Source organism: Phragmites australis, chromosome 16 (assembly GCF_958298935.1).
Source record: "Phragmites australis chromosome 16, lpPhrAust1.1, whole genome shotgun sequence".
In the NCBI taxonomy this organism is placed as follows: domain Eukaryota; kingdom Viridiplantae; phylum Streptophyta; class Magnoliopsida; order Poales; family Poaceae; genus Phragmites; species Phragmites australis.
Genome location: NC_084936.1, coordinates 489145 through 508175, shown reverse-complemented (window position 1 = coordinate 508175; position 19031 = coordinate 489145). Strand labels below are relative to the sequence as shown.

General features: G+C 43.2%; 2 protein-coding genes and 2 long non-coding RNA genes across 5 annotated transcripts; 1 reads left to right on the top strand and 3 right to left on the bottom strand.

The window, feature by feature from the left end:
• The first annotated feature begins 895 nt into the window (after positions 1–895).
• On the top strand, positions 896–5028 carry LOC133896191 (uncharacterized). The gene is made up of 5 exons (XR_009905723.1): positions 896–974; positions 1045–1104; positions 4304–4375; positions 4471–4554; positions 4635–5028. It is a non-coding gene; the product is annotated as an uncharacterized LOC133896191 (long non-coding RNA).
• Positions 1211–3586, bottom strand: LOC133895686 (uncharacterized). The gene is made up of 2 exons (XR_009905633.1): positions 3392–3586; positions 1211–2032 (listed from the first exon to the last, which is right to left on the bottom strand). It is a non-coding gene; the product is annotated as an uncharacterized LOC133895686 (long non-coding RNA).
• A 4656-nt stretch (positions 5029–9684) lies between the features above and the next one.
• LOC133895268 (disease resistance protein RGA5-like) lies at positions 9685–14975 on the bottom strand. 2 transcript variants are annotated; one of them, XM_062335436.1, is made up of 3 exons: positions 14043–14975; positions 10955–12991; positions 9685–10590 (listed from the first exon to the last, which is right to left on the bottom strand). In XM_062335436.1, the coding sequence occupies exons 1-3, from the start codon at positions 14834–14836 to the stop codon at positions 10569–10571; spliced, it is 2853 nt and encodes a 950-aa protein (XP_062191420.1). In that variant the 5' UTR covers positions 14837–14975; the 3' UTR covers positions 9685–10568. The 2 variants fall into 2 exon arrangements, with proteins under 2 accessions (XP_062191420.1, XP_062191422.1); XM_062335438.1 differs by having other exon boundaries at positions 14430–14975.
• Positions 14976–16277: 1302 nt separating this feature from the next.
• LOC133895769 (uncharacterized) lies at positions 16278–17491 on the bottom strand. Its single transcript, XM_062336272.1, has one exon. It carries the CDS (start codon positions 17310–17312, stop codon positions 16677–16679), a length of 636 nt encoding a protein of 211 aa, XP_062192256.1. The 5' UTR covers positions 17313–17491; the 3' UTR covers positions 16278–16676.
• Between the last annotated feature and the right edge of the window lie 1540 nt (positions 17492–19031).

Below are 19031 nucleotides of genomic sequence, written 5' to 3'. Positions count from 1 at the left end.
ACTACAATAAAGTGCCTACAAAAACATTTCACGTAGAGCATATACATTAAATTAATGGAATAAGCACCTACTTTTAAAAGAACCAAATATATCAAAGCTTGTGCAATATGAAACTAGATGCTACAATATATTCATCAACTACAATAATATTCCATGTTGGAACATCCCACCTCTGATTCCAGTGTAACCTGATTACATTTCCATTTAAGTTATCATTCATTGAACCAAACACCACCTAAGTGCTAAGTGCATATTAAGTTGTGATCCACCTGAAGGCTGGCTTTGTCCCGCTATAAAATTTTGGGACTCTGCCGCAAGACGCAAAAACTGCAAAGACCCTACTAGGGTTCTAAATAGCTAGCTTTATACACTAGGGTTCTAAATACCTTGTATCCCTTCGTCTTCGTCTTGATTTCGTCTTCATGTTGTAATTGTTTTCATTTTAGTGTTCATTGCATCTTGAAGTTCATTCTTGATGTTGTAATTATACTAAAATGTTGTGTTCATTTGTAGTGCCATCCAGTTTTACCCTAGTTACGAGAGGGCTTTATTTTCATTTTTGGGTATCCCATTGGTACATGGTTGGCTTGTTGATCCTGAGGACGCAGATGTCTACGATGCAATTAGACCATCTCCAACCATATTTCCTTCATTTCGTTCCCTTCCTGATTCCCTTCTCTGTTCTCAATCCCTTTATTTTCTCTCATCTATAACAGCTTCCCTTCGAGGGAATCGCGAAGGGAAAGGAGAGAGAATCCCGTCCTGAAGAAAATGACTTTGAAAATTCCTTCGTGACGGAAACCGTGAAGTAAAACCGTTGGAGCGCTAAAGGGAACGAAAATCCCTTCATGACGGGATTTTCGTCTCCGAAGGAAAACCGTTAGGCGTAGTCTTAGGGGGCACTCATAGTGAGCTGGTCTCTAGACTTAAGGATTCCAACTCAGCAGCTGCATAGAGTGCTGCAGCAGCAGGACGTGAGAATTTTATCCTCAAATTATTTTCACATTTGTAACTCCGTATCTTATTCCTTTTATTTATTTATAGTTGCACTGATATCGAGTTTCTTGGATACCATACCACGGAGAGTCAGTTAACAACCTACGGGTATGCATTATTCACAAGCCTAACCTACTACTGTATTAATAGTCAACTAGACAGAGTGGCGCGCGTTTGCGCGCCTGTATTGAATTTATGTTTTGGAGGTATGATAATAACAAAAAATATAGTTTAGAAAGGAAAGTACATAGTAGTTGTATATGGTAGGGTGGTACATAGGAATTGCTCTCTGATAGTATTATCTGTACAGTAAGATACTATATTTACACATTGAGAGGTTAGAGATACATGTGAGGTAGGCGTTAGGTAAACAGCTGGTGCTCATATTTAGTGGCAACACTTGAGATCTGAAAGAAAATGAAAGAGTACAATAGTCAAGTTTTTTTTTTATTTGGACGAACCTGAAAAGGAAATGCATGTGTATGTTTATTGGTGAAGGCCTTACCCCATTAGAAGTTTAGTTGGTAATAGTTTAGTCTTTGAAGAGCAGTTTTCTTATAGCATGTCTTTTACTGCGAAGTATATTGAGTTTGAGTAAATAAGATGATTCATCCTTTTTACATGGATTAGAAATACTGAGCGTGAAACCGTAGCGGGAAAGAATTTTAACTTGATTATGTTTTTTGGATCAAATGAATCTGGGTCTTGTTCAGTGAGGTGTCGTTTAGACGATTCTTTCACATTCGTAGCTAAAGCCTGTATGGTACAAAGAATTGTTGGTTTGTTATGTTCTGTTTTTCCTCCTTTTTGGTAATGCTGTTGAAATAAGTACATGGTAATACTCACGGTGTATTCTGCTGGCGTTGGTTCAGCTGCAGATAATAGACTTTCTGTTTCTTTTTTGTGTTGTTCCTGTAACTATTTGCACTCCCTGTCATATCTATCCTATGGACATATTATGATATGGAAATAGGAAATTTGTTTACCTTCAGAATATCAGCTGGTGTTGAGCTGCGTGCTTGAGCTAAGGTAGTTCCTGTGTAATCATAAGCATGGTAAGTCAGTATGTAGATATACAACGGTTCTTTTTTTTAATTTAGTAATGTATATATATTCGTGAAGTATGAAGAGAAAAGAGATGTAACTAATATATGAAGCATTATATAACCAATTATTCCTCGCTATTGTAAATAGTTTGTAAAATCTCAGTGATCAAGATCAATAAATAGCGACAGCAGTTATAGGAATTAAAGCAATAAATATAAGCTGAATGACAGAAAGGTATTCCCTATACACTGGAAAATGAAATAATACTGAACTGTAGGAGTTGAGAAATAACATTAAGATTATATTTTAATGCTGTTTCTTTGGCGTGAAGTATCAGGTTGCAGCAGTAATAGCTGTGATAGCTTATTTAAAGGGACTATAAAGATTTTACTCACCAGCAAATCTATGCAATTAAGCTAAAATATTGAAACTCCTTGCGTGTAGATAAGCTACCTTTTGAAACACTATACTGATTTATACTTGCTTGTGTCACTGTCATCATTCATCAAGGTTGTTTGCTTAAGTTGGAGATGTAAGTTTGTACAATAGAAGAAAGTAATCGTGGAAATAACCCTAGCTTTCTTCCTTTGGAAGGAACAAACGAATTTCCTCTATTCTTAGAGAAGTATCTCAGTAAAAAGATGTATATGTAAAAAAGATAACATCATGACTGCACAATTGTACAGCTGCAGTCAAAATTATGTTTGTGTATTTTAGCAAGAAAATTTGCCACTCTTCAGATTTTAGACCAGCAATGTACCTTGGCTATGGACAATGATCAGCATATTTATCATCTAAAAAAAAGACCACCATTATAGCTACAATCAAGATAGCAGGAGAGAAAATAGGCTACATGTTATTGTTTAGTCTAACAGAGATTATCATATCGGATTTCTAAGGTATTCACTGTCTCCTTCAAAGATTGGTTTGTCACACTTGTAGCCATTGCAAAAATACATTGAACATGAAGCTTTCGCTGAACTACATGTTATTGTTCAGGCTAACAGAGATTATTATATCGGATTTCTAAGGTATTCACTATCTCCTCCAAAGCTTGGTTTGTCACAGTTGTAGCCATTGCAAGAATACATTGAACATGAAACTTTCGCTGAAGTAGTGATGGACAGGGCCTTAGATACAAAGGTCTAAAATTATTGTTTGAAAAAGATCAAGTAATTTTTACATCTGTGTATTGTCTATTTAGTGAAACTGTTATACCAATTTGCAAGTCCTAATGCCCCGGTGGAAAACATAGCTGATATAAAGATGGAAAGGTCAGTTAGCACTTTGTTGCTGCAAGTTTTTAATGAACAGTCGAAGAAAAATGGGTGAGGAAGAGGAGGCAGACCTGTATCGGCACCGATGGGAAGTCGTAGCTGATGAAGAAGGCGATTGCATCGTGGGCTAAACTCAGCAGCAGTTCGGCAGAGGGAGGGGGGCGGGTGCTTGGCACCGGCGACCTAACGACTAAACTCAGTAGCAGTTCGACAGGGGGGAGCGGGGCTGGTGCTTGGCACCGGCGACCTGACCTCTCAGGTAGCCAAAGAGGCGGGGCGATGAGGGACGAAGCCGATGTGGTTGCGCCGGTGAGGGATGTAGCCGGATCGGGGGAGCTCGAGGGGAAGGAATGGCGTACGGAGGGGAGAAGGCTGCGTACGGGGTGAGGATGCGGCAGGAGCTGCAGATGCCGGAGGGAGCAAGAATGCGGCGGACAGGCAGGTGCGAGTTGAGAGGGAGGGGGGAGGGTGTGAGTTGAGAGGGAGGGCAGTGGGAAGGGGGCAACTGCTCGGTACCAGCGACCTGACCTCTCAGGTAGTCGGAGAGGGTGACGCGACGGGAGGGGAGGGGGGCGCGGCGGGGCGAGGCGCTGAGGGACAAACCGATGTGGCTGCACTGGTGAGGAATGGAGGCGGATCGGTAGAGCTCGAGGAGGGGGCATGGAGTACAGAGCTTGGGGGGGTGAGGATGCGGGAGAAGCTATAGCTGGCGGATGGAGCAAGGATGCGACGGAGAAATGTGGACGAAGCAGACGTCGAGGATTTTTCGGCCAGCAGCTGGAGGGTTCTGGACGGGCGGTGTGCTAGATATTTTGTGGACGCGTACCATGCGGCAACCAGCGACAAACGCTAGGGACTGGACCCACTTGCCAGGGAACGGCGCTACAGGAGCTACAGGGACGCGATGGCCTGGGCGTTCGGGAATTCTTCCACCGTTAGGATAGAAGTATTGATACATTATGAAGTTTTTTCTCCAAATACAGGTTGATTTGTTTGTGCAAGGAGGAAACCTTGCTGTTCTTTACAGGATCGGGCATTATAGAGTTATACACAATGTAACAAGTCTAACCTTATAATATTGATTGAAAACCTAGCAACAATGTTTTTTTTTCTCATATGTTTTTTTTTTTGGTTCATTCTGTTGCTGCAGCATGAAGGAACCCTGCTCACACTTGAAACAGACCAAGATATTCTGACCCGTTTCCCTGAAGCGACCTGGAAAACTTTGGAAAAGGTATAATGTCATGCCCCTTTCCTTGACTGTTTGAGTGTGCGATTATAATAAAATTTGATTTTTCTGTTCCCGATTAACAGGTGGATGGAGAGGGTTTTTACTTGACAAGCCGATTCAGCACCACCAAAAGGCAACCAAACATCGCAAATGCAAGTTTCTGTTTTTTCATTTTTTATTTTACAACCAAAGAAAGTATGTTGGGAGAACTAGCACGCTGCCGTGATGGCATTAGGAAGGCAGTTGAGCTGGCCTAGAATGATTCATTGACCCAGTCATAGTTAATCTGGTTTAAGAAACATATACAAACTGAGCTACCAATTAATACAGATTTTCTTTCTGGAGTGCGTGTCGTCATAATGTCAGCTGTTCTACTGATTTAAGTTTTCTTTGTGCAATTTCCCCTTTTTGGCCCATCCAAATGAAAATGATACAAATAGGCAAGGAATCAGCATTGAGTTTGAAAGCAAAGGTTTTTGTGCACCCTGTTGGCTTATCTGGAATTTTCTGTTGATTGATTAGGTGAGATGTCTAGGTCTAAGCAAAGTCAGTAATCACAGCATATTCATAATCCTCATATCCACACCATCAGAAAGTGTTAATTTTATGCCCATCTCCGACTGTGTTGTGTTTATTATCTGACTACAAATGAAATTAACAGGCTAAAAACTGGTTTGATGAAAAGGTAGCAAAGGCGGTTAGAAAAGTGACGAGCTAACCACTAAATGGACAAGACAACAGGAGAAAAAGGGAAATTCCAGTCAGCAAAGTGGAAGAGAGGAAAAAGAAGAATCTCATGAGGTAGATACCTCACACGAAAGTAAGCAGGATGACCTTGATGCTATCTGCGATAATTTTCTCAATTTCCTATGGAAGCAATGATTGGCATTATCCATTATGTGTGTTAGTATTTTAGCGGAAGCATCACCAGGATGCCAAGCACAAGATCAACATATAAGACACGATATTTTTTAACGAGATTCGATCAAGTTGCCTACATCCTCGGAGCATGACTACGGACGCTCCTCCCCAATTATTTCAGTCTTTTTTTTATTACAACGATGGTGCTTTCTATTTAAAGGCCTAGAATTATAAGTTTGACTACAACTCTAATTCTAGTCCTACCCAATTACAACTCAAGTCTATATGTAACCTACCATATACACATATTCAACACATATTCTAACAAACTCCACCTTGACGAATATGCATGCCAACTTGAGTCCACCATGTGTGAACCTCCGTGTATCTAGACTTGAGTCGTCTATCTCCGCTGCTCATCCTGAACAGCCCGACAAGGATGCCTCGTCGCTAGGAACGTATTCCGTAAAATTTACAGCTCTCACCTCCATGACTTCACCTTTCAACTTGTACTGATGACCTCCCGTCTTCTCACCTATCATCACAGTATTACCACCCTGCATCACATTCAAGGTCTTCTTATCTGATATTGCCTGATACAACCAACCTTCTCTATGCAGAAATCCAAGCGATATTAGATTCTTCCTAAGTCCCGGCACATGCCGCACACCCTCAAGTAGCACTTCTTGTCTATCATACATCTTCAATTTGATATTACCAACTCCCATAACACGGTAACCCGTGTCATCTTCCAAGCGAGCAAGATCAAAATCACCTTCAGAGTATGAAGAGAACCACTCCTTATTTGATGTTGCATGATTTGAACTTGCTAAATCTAACATCCATGCTTCACCACAAGACCTTTCACTTGATAGCACGAGAAGATCACCACCGCTATTCGAGTCATCTTTCTTGGAAATCACAATATTTGCCAATCCCTTCTTCAGTTCTGGACAATATTTCCTTACATGTCCCCAATTCTTGCATTTATAGCACTGTGGCCCCTTCTTCTTTTTCTTGTCAGACTCCCTGCCTTGATCACCTTTGACCAAAAAAGCATCTCCAGATGAACTCTCACTAATATTGTTCTTCCTCCTTTGTTCATGAGCAAACAACGCTGCAAGAATATCATCCACTTTGACTGCCTCTTTACCATACATCAGTGTTGTAACCAAGTGCTTATAAAACCTTGGCAAGAAATACAGAAGAATAATCACCTTATCTTCAACATCAATTGTCACCTCCACCTTCACAAGATCAGTGACAACTTGATTAAAGAAGTTTACGTGCTCAGCAATATCAGACTCCTCTTGCATCTTCATCCCATACAATTTTTGTTTCAGATACAGCTTCTGAGTCAATGTCTTGGACATGAATTGATCATCCTATTTATCCCAAATCTTCTTAGGTGATGTTTCATCTAGACATGGTACATGATCTGATCGTAGAGACACAATTTTATTGTCGTTGCCGCTTGTGCTTGCATCTTTTCCCACTTTTTATCATCTATTGTCACTGGCTTCTTGTCGCTAAGAGCCTTCAGGATCCCCTGCTGTGCCAGCAAGTCCTTGACTCTTGTCTGCCAAAGCCCGAAGTTGCTAGTCCTATCAAATCTCATCAACTCAAATTTGGACGCCATCGACACCATCTGCCTGTTGTTGCAGACCGCCGAATCCCACTCACGTGTACCTCACGTGTGTTGAACGCGCCTTTGCACACTCGTACTTGTGCCCGCATGGACGAATCATCACGCACACGCCGAACCGCGCGTACGCCTGCCTCGCACACCCTCCATGCACGATCCGCCGATCTCAAGCCCCGTCGACAACCACATCGCTTGCACACGACGAAGTCGACCCGCTCAATCGCCGCCCACTGTTCACCGTCAACCGTCACAAGCAACAGTTCACGAACAGCCTGATTTCAATCTTCTACAATCTCTCCATGAACTTCTCTTCGGTTACTCTGTTTCTGCCCCGGTTTGTTGCCCGCACCCCTGTTTTTATGTCCCTGCATGCTCCCTGAGTCCAGGATAAAATCGGTCTTCCCACGCCTGCCGAACACGAGTCTGAATGTCATACGCCAGCTCTCGAGCCTGACTCAGACTAGACTCCTACTCACATATCGGCATTGGACCCGGCCACACCACCCGATCCGAACTCTGATGCCCGTATGCAGCTCGATCACCAGCCGTCCGACCAACCCAGAACTTCTGCGCGCACTACCGAAAGCGCCGAAACCGAGCTCCGCAGACTTGTCCGCTTGCCGCACAGGACCAAGACCGAATCCGCATGCAACGATCAACCGATGCATCGCCAGTCCGCGGGTGTCCTCCAGCCGATCCAATCCGCCAAACATGCAGCTGCATTTTTTTATTCCATAATCACATGTATGCATGTCACGTCAATGACTATGCAACAGACATACTTGATTTTTTAATTCAAGTATTCCTATGCATGTTTGACCGTTGCATATGACTGTATGCATCTTTTTTTTTATCCACCAATGCGAACGCTGCATGCATCCCTTTTTCTGCTGCAGCAAAAAGAAAAGCCGGCCTCCTGCTGACCGATCTTCTCGGTGCTCACGCTCCTAGCCGCACCTTGCCCGAGATGACCGCGCCATTGTACACCGGTCCACTGGCCAAACAGGCTACCGAACGCTCCGGTGTGTTCTTAGCCACCGTACGCCAAACTCCGCATGCAGCCACCTGGTGCAGCACCGCGTGGCTACTCTAGCACGCCACACCCACGTGCGCACATCGACCCGACGAGTTCCACGCGACCTGGCCACCCGATGAGTTTGACTCCAACGCCTTCGCAACCTCTAAAATTCCTCATAACTTTCGCCACCGCTATCGTTGCTTCACCCTTAAGCAAACAACAGTCGCTCCGATCTGGATTGACCGCCCGTCAATCAAACTATAAGTCGAAGCCTCTGCCTTGTCCGCGATGTCTTCTAGCCGCACCATTGAATCTAGCCATCACATCCGACCGACCCCTATCGAACAGCAGCCACCAGCCACCATCAACCCGATCTCCATGTTTGGACGGATCCCCGTTGATGCAGCCCATAGGACGGTTCGAAACCGCCACGCTCGAAGTGTCCGAATCCATCGATTGAGTCGTCGACTGCCGCCATGCTCCACCTTGCGTTGTCCTTCTCCCGACCCGTGCAAGTCTTGCGCGGTATGGAACATATTCTCGTGTCTTTCCTTGATCTTTCTTCATAGCTCTAGTACCATTTGTTAGGATTTTAGCGGAAACATCACTAGGATCATCAAACCAAATATAAGATCAATACACAAGACACGATGTTTTTAAATGAGGTTCGGCCAAGTTGCCTACATCCTCGGGGCATGACTATAGACGCTCCTCCCTAACTGTTTCAGTCTTTTCTTTGGTTACAACGGTGGTGTTTTCTATTTAAAAGCCCAAAATTATAAGTTCAACTATAACTCTAATCCTATCTCACCTAATTATAATTCAAGTATATCTGTAACTTATTATGTTTTTGTGAAGGACAATTCATTTCTTGTTTTTTAAAAGGCTTGTTAGAAAGAGGGCATGCAATTCGTTTGGATATGGTATCGTACCCGAATTTAGTCGTTTCGCACATTAAAAATCTCCTCATCAGCTTCAAGTGCAACATTCTGAAAATGTTCTCATCAGGTGCAAGTGCAACATTCTGGTAGAATTGTTATCATTAAGAGGGCAATCCAATCAGTCTGCACGTACTACAAAATTAGTTCTTGTTAATCTCCCCATAATTGACCTGAATATAAGAATCAGAGAACCTTGTTTGGGGCGGGGCTAACTACTGACAGCTCGTCAGTTACATATGTGGCGTAACCGACTTTGTCCAACCTAAGCTGATGGGTTTTGTCCTAATCATGGACTCCTGCCTTCTTCGTATTTCGTCCAAGAAAATCTTAGTCTGTACATTGACAGTATGCATCGCAATCACACGAGATTCTGGCACATATGCTGTTCATAGCCTGTAGGTAGCATAAAACGAAACCTTCCCAATTTTCCATCTTTCAGTGAGGCTAATCTTGTAGGTATACTACATCCAGTACATTATCCGGGACACACTTCCTTTTCAAAAAAACGGATATCGGTGGTTTATGATCTGAATGAATCTGCTGTCTGCAGGTAAGTAGAATTATTCACTATTCACAAGTAAACCATAATTACACTGTTACATATATCTCAGGGCAAGAATACAAGCAAACAAAAGTACAGGAATTAAAAACACACTCTAAAAAGAGGGGGAAAAGAACAATCTCAGTGATCTCCAACTATATGTCCATGTAACATGTACGGTCTAACTAGAACATTCATTTTTAACCAGAAACAGATAAAACTATAGACGAGGATACACATTAATATGCCAAAGGATTGTGATGATCATCATGGCAGGCACTATCCAGTCAACAAATCGAGGCACAAGATTTAACGAACACGATAAACATGAACATATTAGAGTATTAGGATGATCGCTTGTTGCAGGGATTACTGCAAGAGGAAGACGAAGCAGCAGAAGCAGAGGCGGTGCTCTGCTCGTCCCTGTACACCTTGCTGTTGCCCTTGTGTGCGACCAGCATTCTCTTGAGCGCGTGCATCCTGATAACCAGCCCCGGCGAGCGCCGCCGCGAACTCCTCGACGCTTCACGCTGATCCTTGGCCGCCCTCTCGGCAACGTCCGGCGCGCCAACGGACCGGCGGCGCGACACGTCGAGGGACTGGCGCCGACTCGCCCTCCTCGTCGTTGAGGTCCTCCCAGAGGCTGTCCACCCTCGCCTCCTCGTCGTCGTCGCAGAAGCCAGCGGCGTAGTCGCTGAGCGCAGGGGAGCACGCGCCGTTGAGGCGGTGGTGGCTGAGCATTCCATCTCCTAGAATGTTGCACCTCAATATGGTCCATGAAAGCCCACCACCAAGACGACCATGAACTTCCATTCCCATTCCCATTTCCATTAGTTCTAATTGTGGCCGTGCTATCTTCCCTGTTGTAATTGTGGCATCATCAGCTGGTGAATATCCAGTAGCAAGGAAACCATAAATGAGATGAAATGAAATGCAAGGTTGCGCAGATGGATCAGACGGCTGATTTCTGAACCATGCTGTCTGAATTTGATTCGCATCCATCCCCGTCTTCTAAGAGTCCCACTCTATCGGCCTGCAGTGTCAGAGGCACGTTTGTGAGCGAGTTTACATGCACAAAGAAACAATTATAATCCAAGGAAGCTCCTTTAAAAATGTACTTTAATAATTAATTTCTCTAACAATATATTATTAATTGCTACAAAATTAATATTGTATTAAAAGATCTGTGAAATACGAAACTATTGATATAACTTTGACAAACTAAACATGCTTAGAATTTAACTAATTGTTGGTAAAAAGTTACAAAATTTGACTTTTTATTTTTCTTTTGCAGATAAAAGTTTGAAATTTTCAAATCCTAATGGGCCCAATAAAAAGAAATAGAGGGAGTATGTGCAAAACATCTAACGCATGAGGTAGATTCTCAAGAAATTTACCTCACTGCAGATCCCGTGTTAAATACTGCGCAACTCGGAAGAGCGCCAGCAGCTTTCTGAAATATGCCCTTGATCAGCTCTCCCGCAGACATTTCGTCCCTTATTGTCGTGTTATGGTGTCGCACCGCCATTAAACGGATCTCCTTGAGTTTGGATAGGTGCTGGAGCCCAGCAGGTGTCGCCTTGTCCCATTCTTGTGGATCGAATTCTAACTGGAGCAGCTGGAGGTTGGGCATAGCCCCTGCCTCAAATGTCAGGAAAGATATCCCATCACAGTCGAAGTCAAACCACTTGAGAACCGAGAACCCAGTGAAGCCGCTTATCACGATCCTTTCCGTAAGAACGCCTAGGATCCGCAGCGAGAGTACGACGAGGGAGGGCAACCTTCCAATGATGCCAACAACTTCCTCCCAGCAGGTGGTGGTCTCCTTCAACTTCAACCCAAGTGACAACTCGCGGAGGTTTTGGAGATGGCCGATCCACCTGGGAACTCTAGAGAATGTCCATCCAGATAGATGAAGATCCTCAAGGTTGCAGAAAGGAGGAGAAAACGAGGAGCTCAGGGCATCACCGTTGCAAGTTCGAATCGGTGAGAAAATAGAAAGCTGCTTGAGGTTGCCTAGTTTTTGGAGGGAAGAGCTCAGAGCAGCCCCCCAAGTCGCCTCCGGCGTATCATCATCATCATCCGTGCATCTCAGCATAGTTTCCCAGTACACCTTACCACAATTGAGCCTCAACTCTGCAAGATTTGTGAGCTCGCCTAGTGCCCTGGTATTTTCTGCCGAGTCTTTGTGCAGACTATAGCAAACCAATGTTCGCAGCGATTTCACCTTGCCAATCCTGTCCGGAAATCTCGTGCCCGCAGGCACGACCAGATGGGACAAGCATGGCAAGTCAAAAATGTCTGATGGGATCGTGCAAACTGATGAAAAAGGCAACTCCAGCGTCTCCAAATATTGCAGCCTCCGAATTTGACTAGGCAGCACTATGCGGAGCTCCAGTCCATCTTCAGACCATGCAGCCTTGCATTCCACATTTAAATATCTCAGATGTGGCAAGTGGATGATACCTGTAAGATCAATTCTCGCCGGCCGCTTAGGAAACTCAAGGAATAGTACCCTAAGAAACTTAAAGTCCGACAAAGGAGGCATCCACTTCGATGCTCCATAGATGGCGAGAGAACGAACTTGTGACAGGCAGCTAATAGTAGTCACAGACACTGTTGTGTCATCCTCTGCACCACTCAAGTCGACAGATAGTCGACGAACCTTGTCCTGCAATTCCGTCAAGGCATGTAGATCACGTACCACAATGATAAAATTGTCTTCTCTACACCTCCTTACGATGAGATCAAGCATCATATCATGTACTCTGCAGTGTACCACCTCATTGGTATATTTATCATACACAGGTTGAATCATGCTCCTATTGATCAGGTCATTGAAACAGCTCTTCGCTACATCCCATTTATCTTGCCAAGGAGGGCAACTTACAATACCTTCTGCCACCCATGCTCTAACCAACTCATCCCTCCTAATCTCCCGATCCTCTGGATAAAGGCCAATATACAGAAAGCATGCCTTCAGATGTTGCGGAAGATTCTTGTAGCTGAGGTCTAGGATATACATCATATCTTCCAAGGTGGGATTTATTGCAGAATGAGCGGCTAAAGAATTCTTTATGTACTCCCACTGCTCCTTTATTCTTGTGGGTTGGCAAGCTAAAATACTTGCTACAGTTATAATTGCAAGTGGTAAACCACCGCACTTCTTCAAAATTTCACTTGAAACGTTTAACAACTGAGAAGGGCAAGCATCTTCAGATCCAAATATTCTATTGAAGAATAATTTTCTTGAGTCTGGGTCACTTAGGGGTTTCATAGTATGAATGCATAGATGGTCACTGCAACATGCCCTAGCCACATCCTCAATTCGTGTAGTTACTAGAACTCTGCTATGTTCATTATTTCGTGGAAAAGCACAGCTAATAATATTCCATGCTCGCACATCCCATAAATCATCAACTACTATGAAGTACCTATAAAAAATATTCCAGATATAGCATAGGTTAAATTGCATATGGAATAAGCATTCTTATTTTTCAAAGAACAACTATATATAAACCTAGAGCAATTGCAATACTATATGTGCTAGCTACAATATATATATATATATATATATATATATATATATATATATATATTTGAAAATAGATTTGTATTCACTGTACAAATATGTTGCAGTTGAAACACGAAATGTATGTAAATATTAGATTAATCTCCATAGTTATAGGCAACCTCTTGGATATCATATTTCGTAAGACATGCCTCCCTGTTGGTTTCCCCCAATCCCCAATTAACCCTTTTATTGTTGGAACAAGGGAACAAAAAATTCCAAGCCCCTCTCCACCGCGGCATGAGCGCCTAGCCACCACCCGCTCTCTCCTTCTTAGATTCCACTCATTTGCCTTCTTCTATTGTTCTCGTCGTTAAATAAAATTCTAGATCCATTTATCTATATCTATATTAGAACTAGAAACTTTTAGGGATTAAGGTTTTTTTAATGAGAATTTGTATCCGTCAAAGGAGGCTGATATCTTTTTTTCTTACAGTCATGTTTCTTTGACACTCCTCTTTTATAAAATTTCAAGAACGTTAAAATCAAATGTATGTCCCACCTAATATTCAATCCTATATCTGTACTGAATCATAAATTGTATATTTTTTCCTTTTAGGTTGGTACAAATTTGCCCCATCTAGTATTAAGTACTCCCTCCAATCTAAAATATAAGTTATTAGTTGGAACCTTGACCAATAATTTCTATAAAACATGATATTTTAAATAAAAAAGGATTATATGTTATGAAAGTACTTTTCAGGATGAAGATACTAACATCAATCTTATGTTGTTAATCTACATAATTCTTTATATATTGATGGTCAAAGTTTAAAAAATTTGACCGATAGGAACCCTAAAACGACTTATATTTTGTATCGGAGGGAGTACTTTGCTTAATAGAAAGCTAAGCACACAAATAAATGCTGGCCAAACAATGAAATTATTTTCTCTAACTAAACAAGAATGAATACCTCTTATCTTGTAGATATCCTCCAACGATATTGATGAGATCTTGCACCTCGCAAGCATAAGAAGATGGTTGTAGCTTAAGTTTTGATAGAACACTGTTGAGTAGCCTTGTCATGTCTGGCTTTTGAGAAACAGACACAAATATGTTGCAGTTGAACTGCCCTCCTACTTCACAATACACCTCGTTTGCAAGCGTGGTCTTTCCTAACCCTCCAAATCCTACAATGGACACCACCTTCAATTGTTTCCCTTCATCCATTACCCATTTGACAAGTTCCTCTTTCTGTTTGTTAATACCCACAAGATTGACTGACTCCTTGTAGAGGGACGATAAACGAGGATCAACATATACTGTGGTTGAAATAGAGATGCACTCGTCAAGCTTGTACCTCAGTCGGCGTTCGCTTGCTTGGACCACACGAGTCTTAATCTCTTGGATCTGGTTTGCTATTCGATAATGATCCTTGTAAGTTCTTAGATAGCTAGAAGCTTTCTGAAGGACCCCCACCTTACCATCGGCTTCACCAACACAGTGCATAAAGTCATCAACGCAGTCCTCGATGTCATAGGTCATCGCTATTACATGTTTCCTCCAGTCCTTGGCGAGCGAGTCGAGTTCGTCAGCATCATCCATCCTCTCAAGGAGAGCTTTCATGGTGCTGAGCTCATCCTTGAGGAAGGACACCTCCTTCCGCACCCTCTTGAGCTTCTTGTACTCATCGCCCATGAGGGTGGTTAGCTTGGCCAGGAGAGGGTTCATCACCCCCATGGAGGCGCTCACCACGAACCCCGCCATATATATCTGAGCTCAATCTTCCTCGCTTCAGTGGTTTGATGTGGTTTTCTTTTGATGGTGGAGAGGAGGCAAAACAGTAGGACAGGTTCTTATATTTGTATATATCTATGCTTTTCTTTGCAGAAAGGTGCTTGGACAGGGTGATCTTATAGCACTTGTTCACAATGCACGAGTGAACCTCACCTCTTGATGAGTCTTCTTCCTTGATTACTAGATTGAGGTGACATCTAACAGACAGCGTGCAAGCTGCCAAGTTAGCAAGACCACTGTAAGAGAAAATTCCAAGTCTTGGACGCGTACGAAGATAAGAATTTTGTGGGCGTGATTAATACCACCTGGCCCGGCTCTATATATCTCAGGCCATCTCCAGCAGCTACTTCAAATTTTCATCCTAAAAATACTATTACATCATCTCTTATTTTTTCATCTCCAGCCGCTACCATATTTCCTACCTTCTACTACTCTTTTTCTCTCTGGTCCCGTTGGCCTCAGTGAGTGATCTCGATGTACATCCACAACCTCAATCAAGTGAGCTAGGCTTAGTTTCTTGTAAATAAATCGATGTAGTCGCCAATTAAAGTCATCGTCTCGTTGTCATTGCCAACACGTTATTCCTCCGGCTCCGGCCTGTAGATAGAAAGCTGCGCAGGACCCAGACGTACTAGGCCTGCTAGGGAAGATTGCTAGCTTTTATATATCAGAGGCTAGAAGCAAACTGGAGCTAGCACGATCCGGTAAACAAGTTTTTGAGGAAATATATATGCAAGATGGAAGGAGACCACAAAGGAGGGGACGTCGGCGAGATCGCTGCTGCCGATGCCATCGTGCTCGCCGTAGACATCGATTGTTTCTTCCAAGCAGGAACTAGCCACTCGATTCCGATGGCACCGACCAACAGGCCCAATCGGGAAACAGTGGCATTTGCATGCGTACAAGGCCTCTTAGATCACATGGGTTTTCGTGGAGCTGCAGCTGGCCTGGCCCGGACCGCACCACATACAACTGAAGTATGCAGCACAGTTAGGAAAAAGGATAATTCCTTATATGTCACTGGCTCTAACCAACTTTGTCCATAGGGCACACGGTCCAACCTAGTAATTAAGGCATTAAGCTGATGGGTTTTGTCCTAATCATGGACGAAGATGAGTAGATGACAATGGACCTGTGCCTAATTCTTCGTCTTTCGTCCAAGAAAAGCCTAATCTGTGCATTGGCAGTATGCATCGCAATCACAGGAGATTCTGGCACATATGCTGTTAGTAGCCTGTAGGTAGCATAAAACGAAACCTTCGCAAATTTCGTTCTTTCAGTGAGGCTAATTAATCGTGCAGGTATACTACATGTAGCACATTATCCGGGACACATTCTTTTTTATTTGAGAAAAAGATATTGGTGGTTTAAAATGAATCTGCTGTCTGCAGGTAAGTAGAATTATTCAGTAAACCACAATGACACTGCTACGTATATATCAGGGCAAGAATACAAGCAAACAAAAATACAGGAATTAAGAACACACTCTAAAAAAGAGAGGGCCAAAGAGAAAAATCTCAGTGATCTCCAACTATATGCCCATGTAACATGTACAGTCTAAACAAAATATTCATTTTTAACCAAAAACAGATAAAACTATACACAACACAATATATATATATATATATATATATAGGAAAACTATATATATATATCACAGAACTGTGATGATCATCATGGCCGGAACTATCGAGTCAATAAATCGAGGAACAAATTTTAACGAACACGATAAACATGAACATATTAGAGTATTAGGTCCGAGTTTTTTCACCCCAAAAAATGCAGTTTGCATTTGTGCTGCTGTAGCTCATCATTTCTTGCAGGGATTATTACTGCAAGAGGAAGACGAAGCAGCAGAAGCAGAGGCGGTGCTCTGCTCGTCTCTGTGCACCTTGCTCTTGCCCTTGTGCGCGACGAAAATCCTCTTGAGCGCGCGCATCATGACCACCAGCCCCGGCGAGCGCCGCCGCGAGCTTCTGGACGTGCCGAGCGCCGCGGCTTCGCGCTGATCCTTGGCCGCCCTCCTCGCCCTCTCGGCGGCGTCCGGCGCGCCGACGGACCGGCGGCGCGACACGTCGAGGGAGCCGAGGAACTGGTCGTCCCCGGCCGCGTCCTCGTCGTTGAGGTCCTCCCAGAGGCTGTCCATCCTCTCCTCCTCCTCCTCGTCCTCTCCGTCGTCGCAGAAGCCCGCGGCGTAGTCGCTGAGCGCAGGGGAGCACGCGCCGTTGAGGCGGTGGCGGCTGAGCACGACCCTGGCGCGCCACGGCGACGCGGCGGAGTCGGCGGCGGAGAAGCTGCGGCGGATGGGGGAGGAGGACAGGGACGCTGAGCAGGGCAGGCAGAACGCGCGGCGGCCGGCAGGGAGCTGCGGCTGCGGCTGCGGTGGCGTGGGGAAGGTGAAGTCGTCGTCGTCGTCGTCTTCTTGCTCCCGCTGCTGCACCGGCATGGCGTGCCTCGGGATTTGGAACGGAATCTTTTGCCTTTTTGTCTTGGTCACGCCTTCTTCTTGGTCTTGGATCGTCTTCAACAGCAGCTACGGATGGAAATGGAATGACGAGATTTCTTCGGTTTTGCTCTTAATAAAGGCTCAAGATTCGAGTGTCCACCTTCTTATGTGGACGTCAAGCTTTTAGCATTGTTTTTTTTAAAAAAAGTTGTCAATTGTAATTTGGATGGGGCAAATATTTGAATTCTATACTGCTACCCAAATCAACCAAAACCTACACTTTACAATGGGTTTACAATTAATAAACATAGTACTATATATACTTTAGAATGTGATGATGAAATTTATTATGCAGCCTATATATGAAGCATGGACTTAATATTAGAAGCTGTGAGTCCACAGTGGAGTCTAAGCTCTAAATGACAACTCTCAAGAAGCTTATAGTATTGCATGCTTATAATATTCTAAACTTAAAGAAATATTCTGAACCGTCGGATAGTTATCAAATAATATTTGATGTTTTTATTATGAATTAAAGGTTTTCATTAAGATTATAAAAGCATTTCAAAGATGGATACGCTGGTGTCCAATTGAGAGTTTATATGTGCCAACTGTAGTGGAGAGGGTCAGGTATGAGCTAAAGCATCACAAAAATAAGAACATGGCGAAAGAGTTTCATGTCTAGCTTGTTTAGCTAATCTATCTGTAACCAAGATTACATGAGTATAAGTAGCACCCTAATTACATAAGTTTGCGCGAATAACTTCTGATCCTCTCTTGGACCGGACCGTCGATAGTGGTGAATAGCGCAACAAGGCAAAGTGCTGCTACAAGCAATCGCTGAGGTCGGCTGTAACTGCAAGACACCAAGCATACCGTAATGTTGACATCTTAAGGCCTCTTACGTGCTTGCCGATTGACCTGTCGGTGGCCCTCCCGGCTATATCCTCAGACTATGCACATGAGGTTGTAGTTTATTGAGCCGTGGATTGGTGATGAGCTTCATCGGGCTCAACTAATTTTGCGTGTCTTTGGTGAATATGAGGCTCAGCAATGGTAACCCAAAACGAAAATGTTATACTCAGAAACTCTGAGTATGGTACGACTCTCCGATCTAACTGTATAAGGAGGGATGAGGTACGTCAAGGAGGAAAAAGAGGAAGCGAGATTGAAGCCAGAAAATCGGACAAGCAATATGAAGTAAGTCTAGTCAGATAGAAGCAGAAACAATCCATTAAGATCCACAATTCAAGATACAATTAGATTCATCCGATAATAACTTCTAACTTAAAATACAAGATCCTTATGATTAGATCTAGACACACCCTCATTGCAATTGTCTTCTCTAAAGATTAATGAGGATAGAACATGATGTAGAACTATTATCCTAAAAGATGTCTGAATCGGTATAAAATCTCGTGTCTTACTCTTGGATACACACAATTCATGATAATATATCTCTACTTTAAATAAATATTTGTATAATTGACTTTAGACCATCTCTAACAGATTCCCTTCGCGAAGAGATTTTTATTCTCTTCAACGCTCTAACGATTTCTCTTCACGGTTCCCTTCACAGAGAGATTTCTAAGGTCATTCCTTTCACTCGAAATTCTCTCTTATTTCCTTTCGTGAATCCTCGAAAATAAGCTGTTAGAGATGAAAAAAATATAAGTAATATGAATAAGGAGGAGAATAGAAAAGAAAACAAAATAAAAA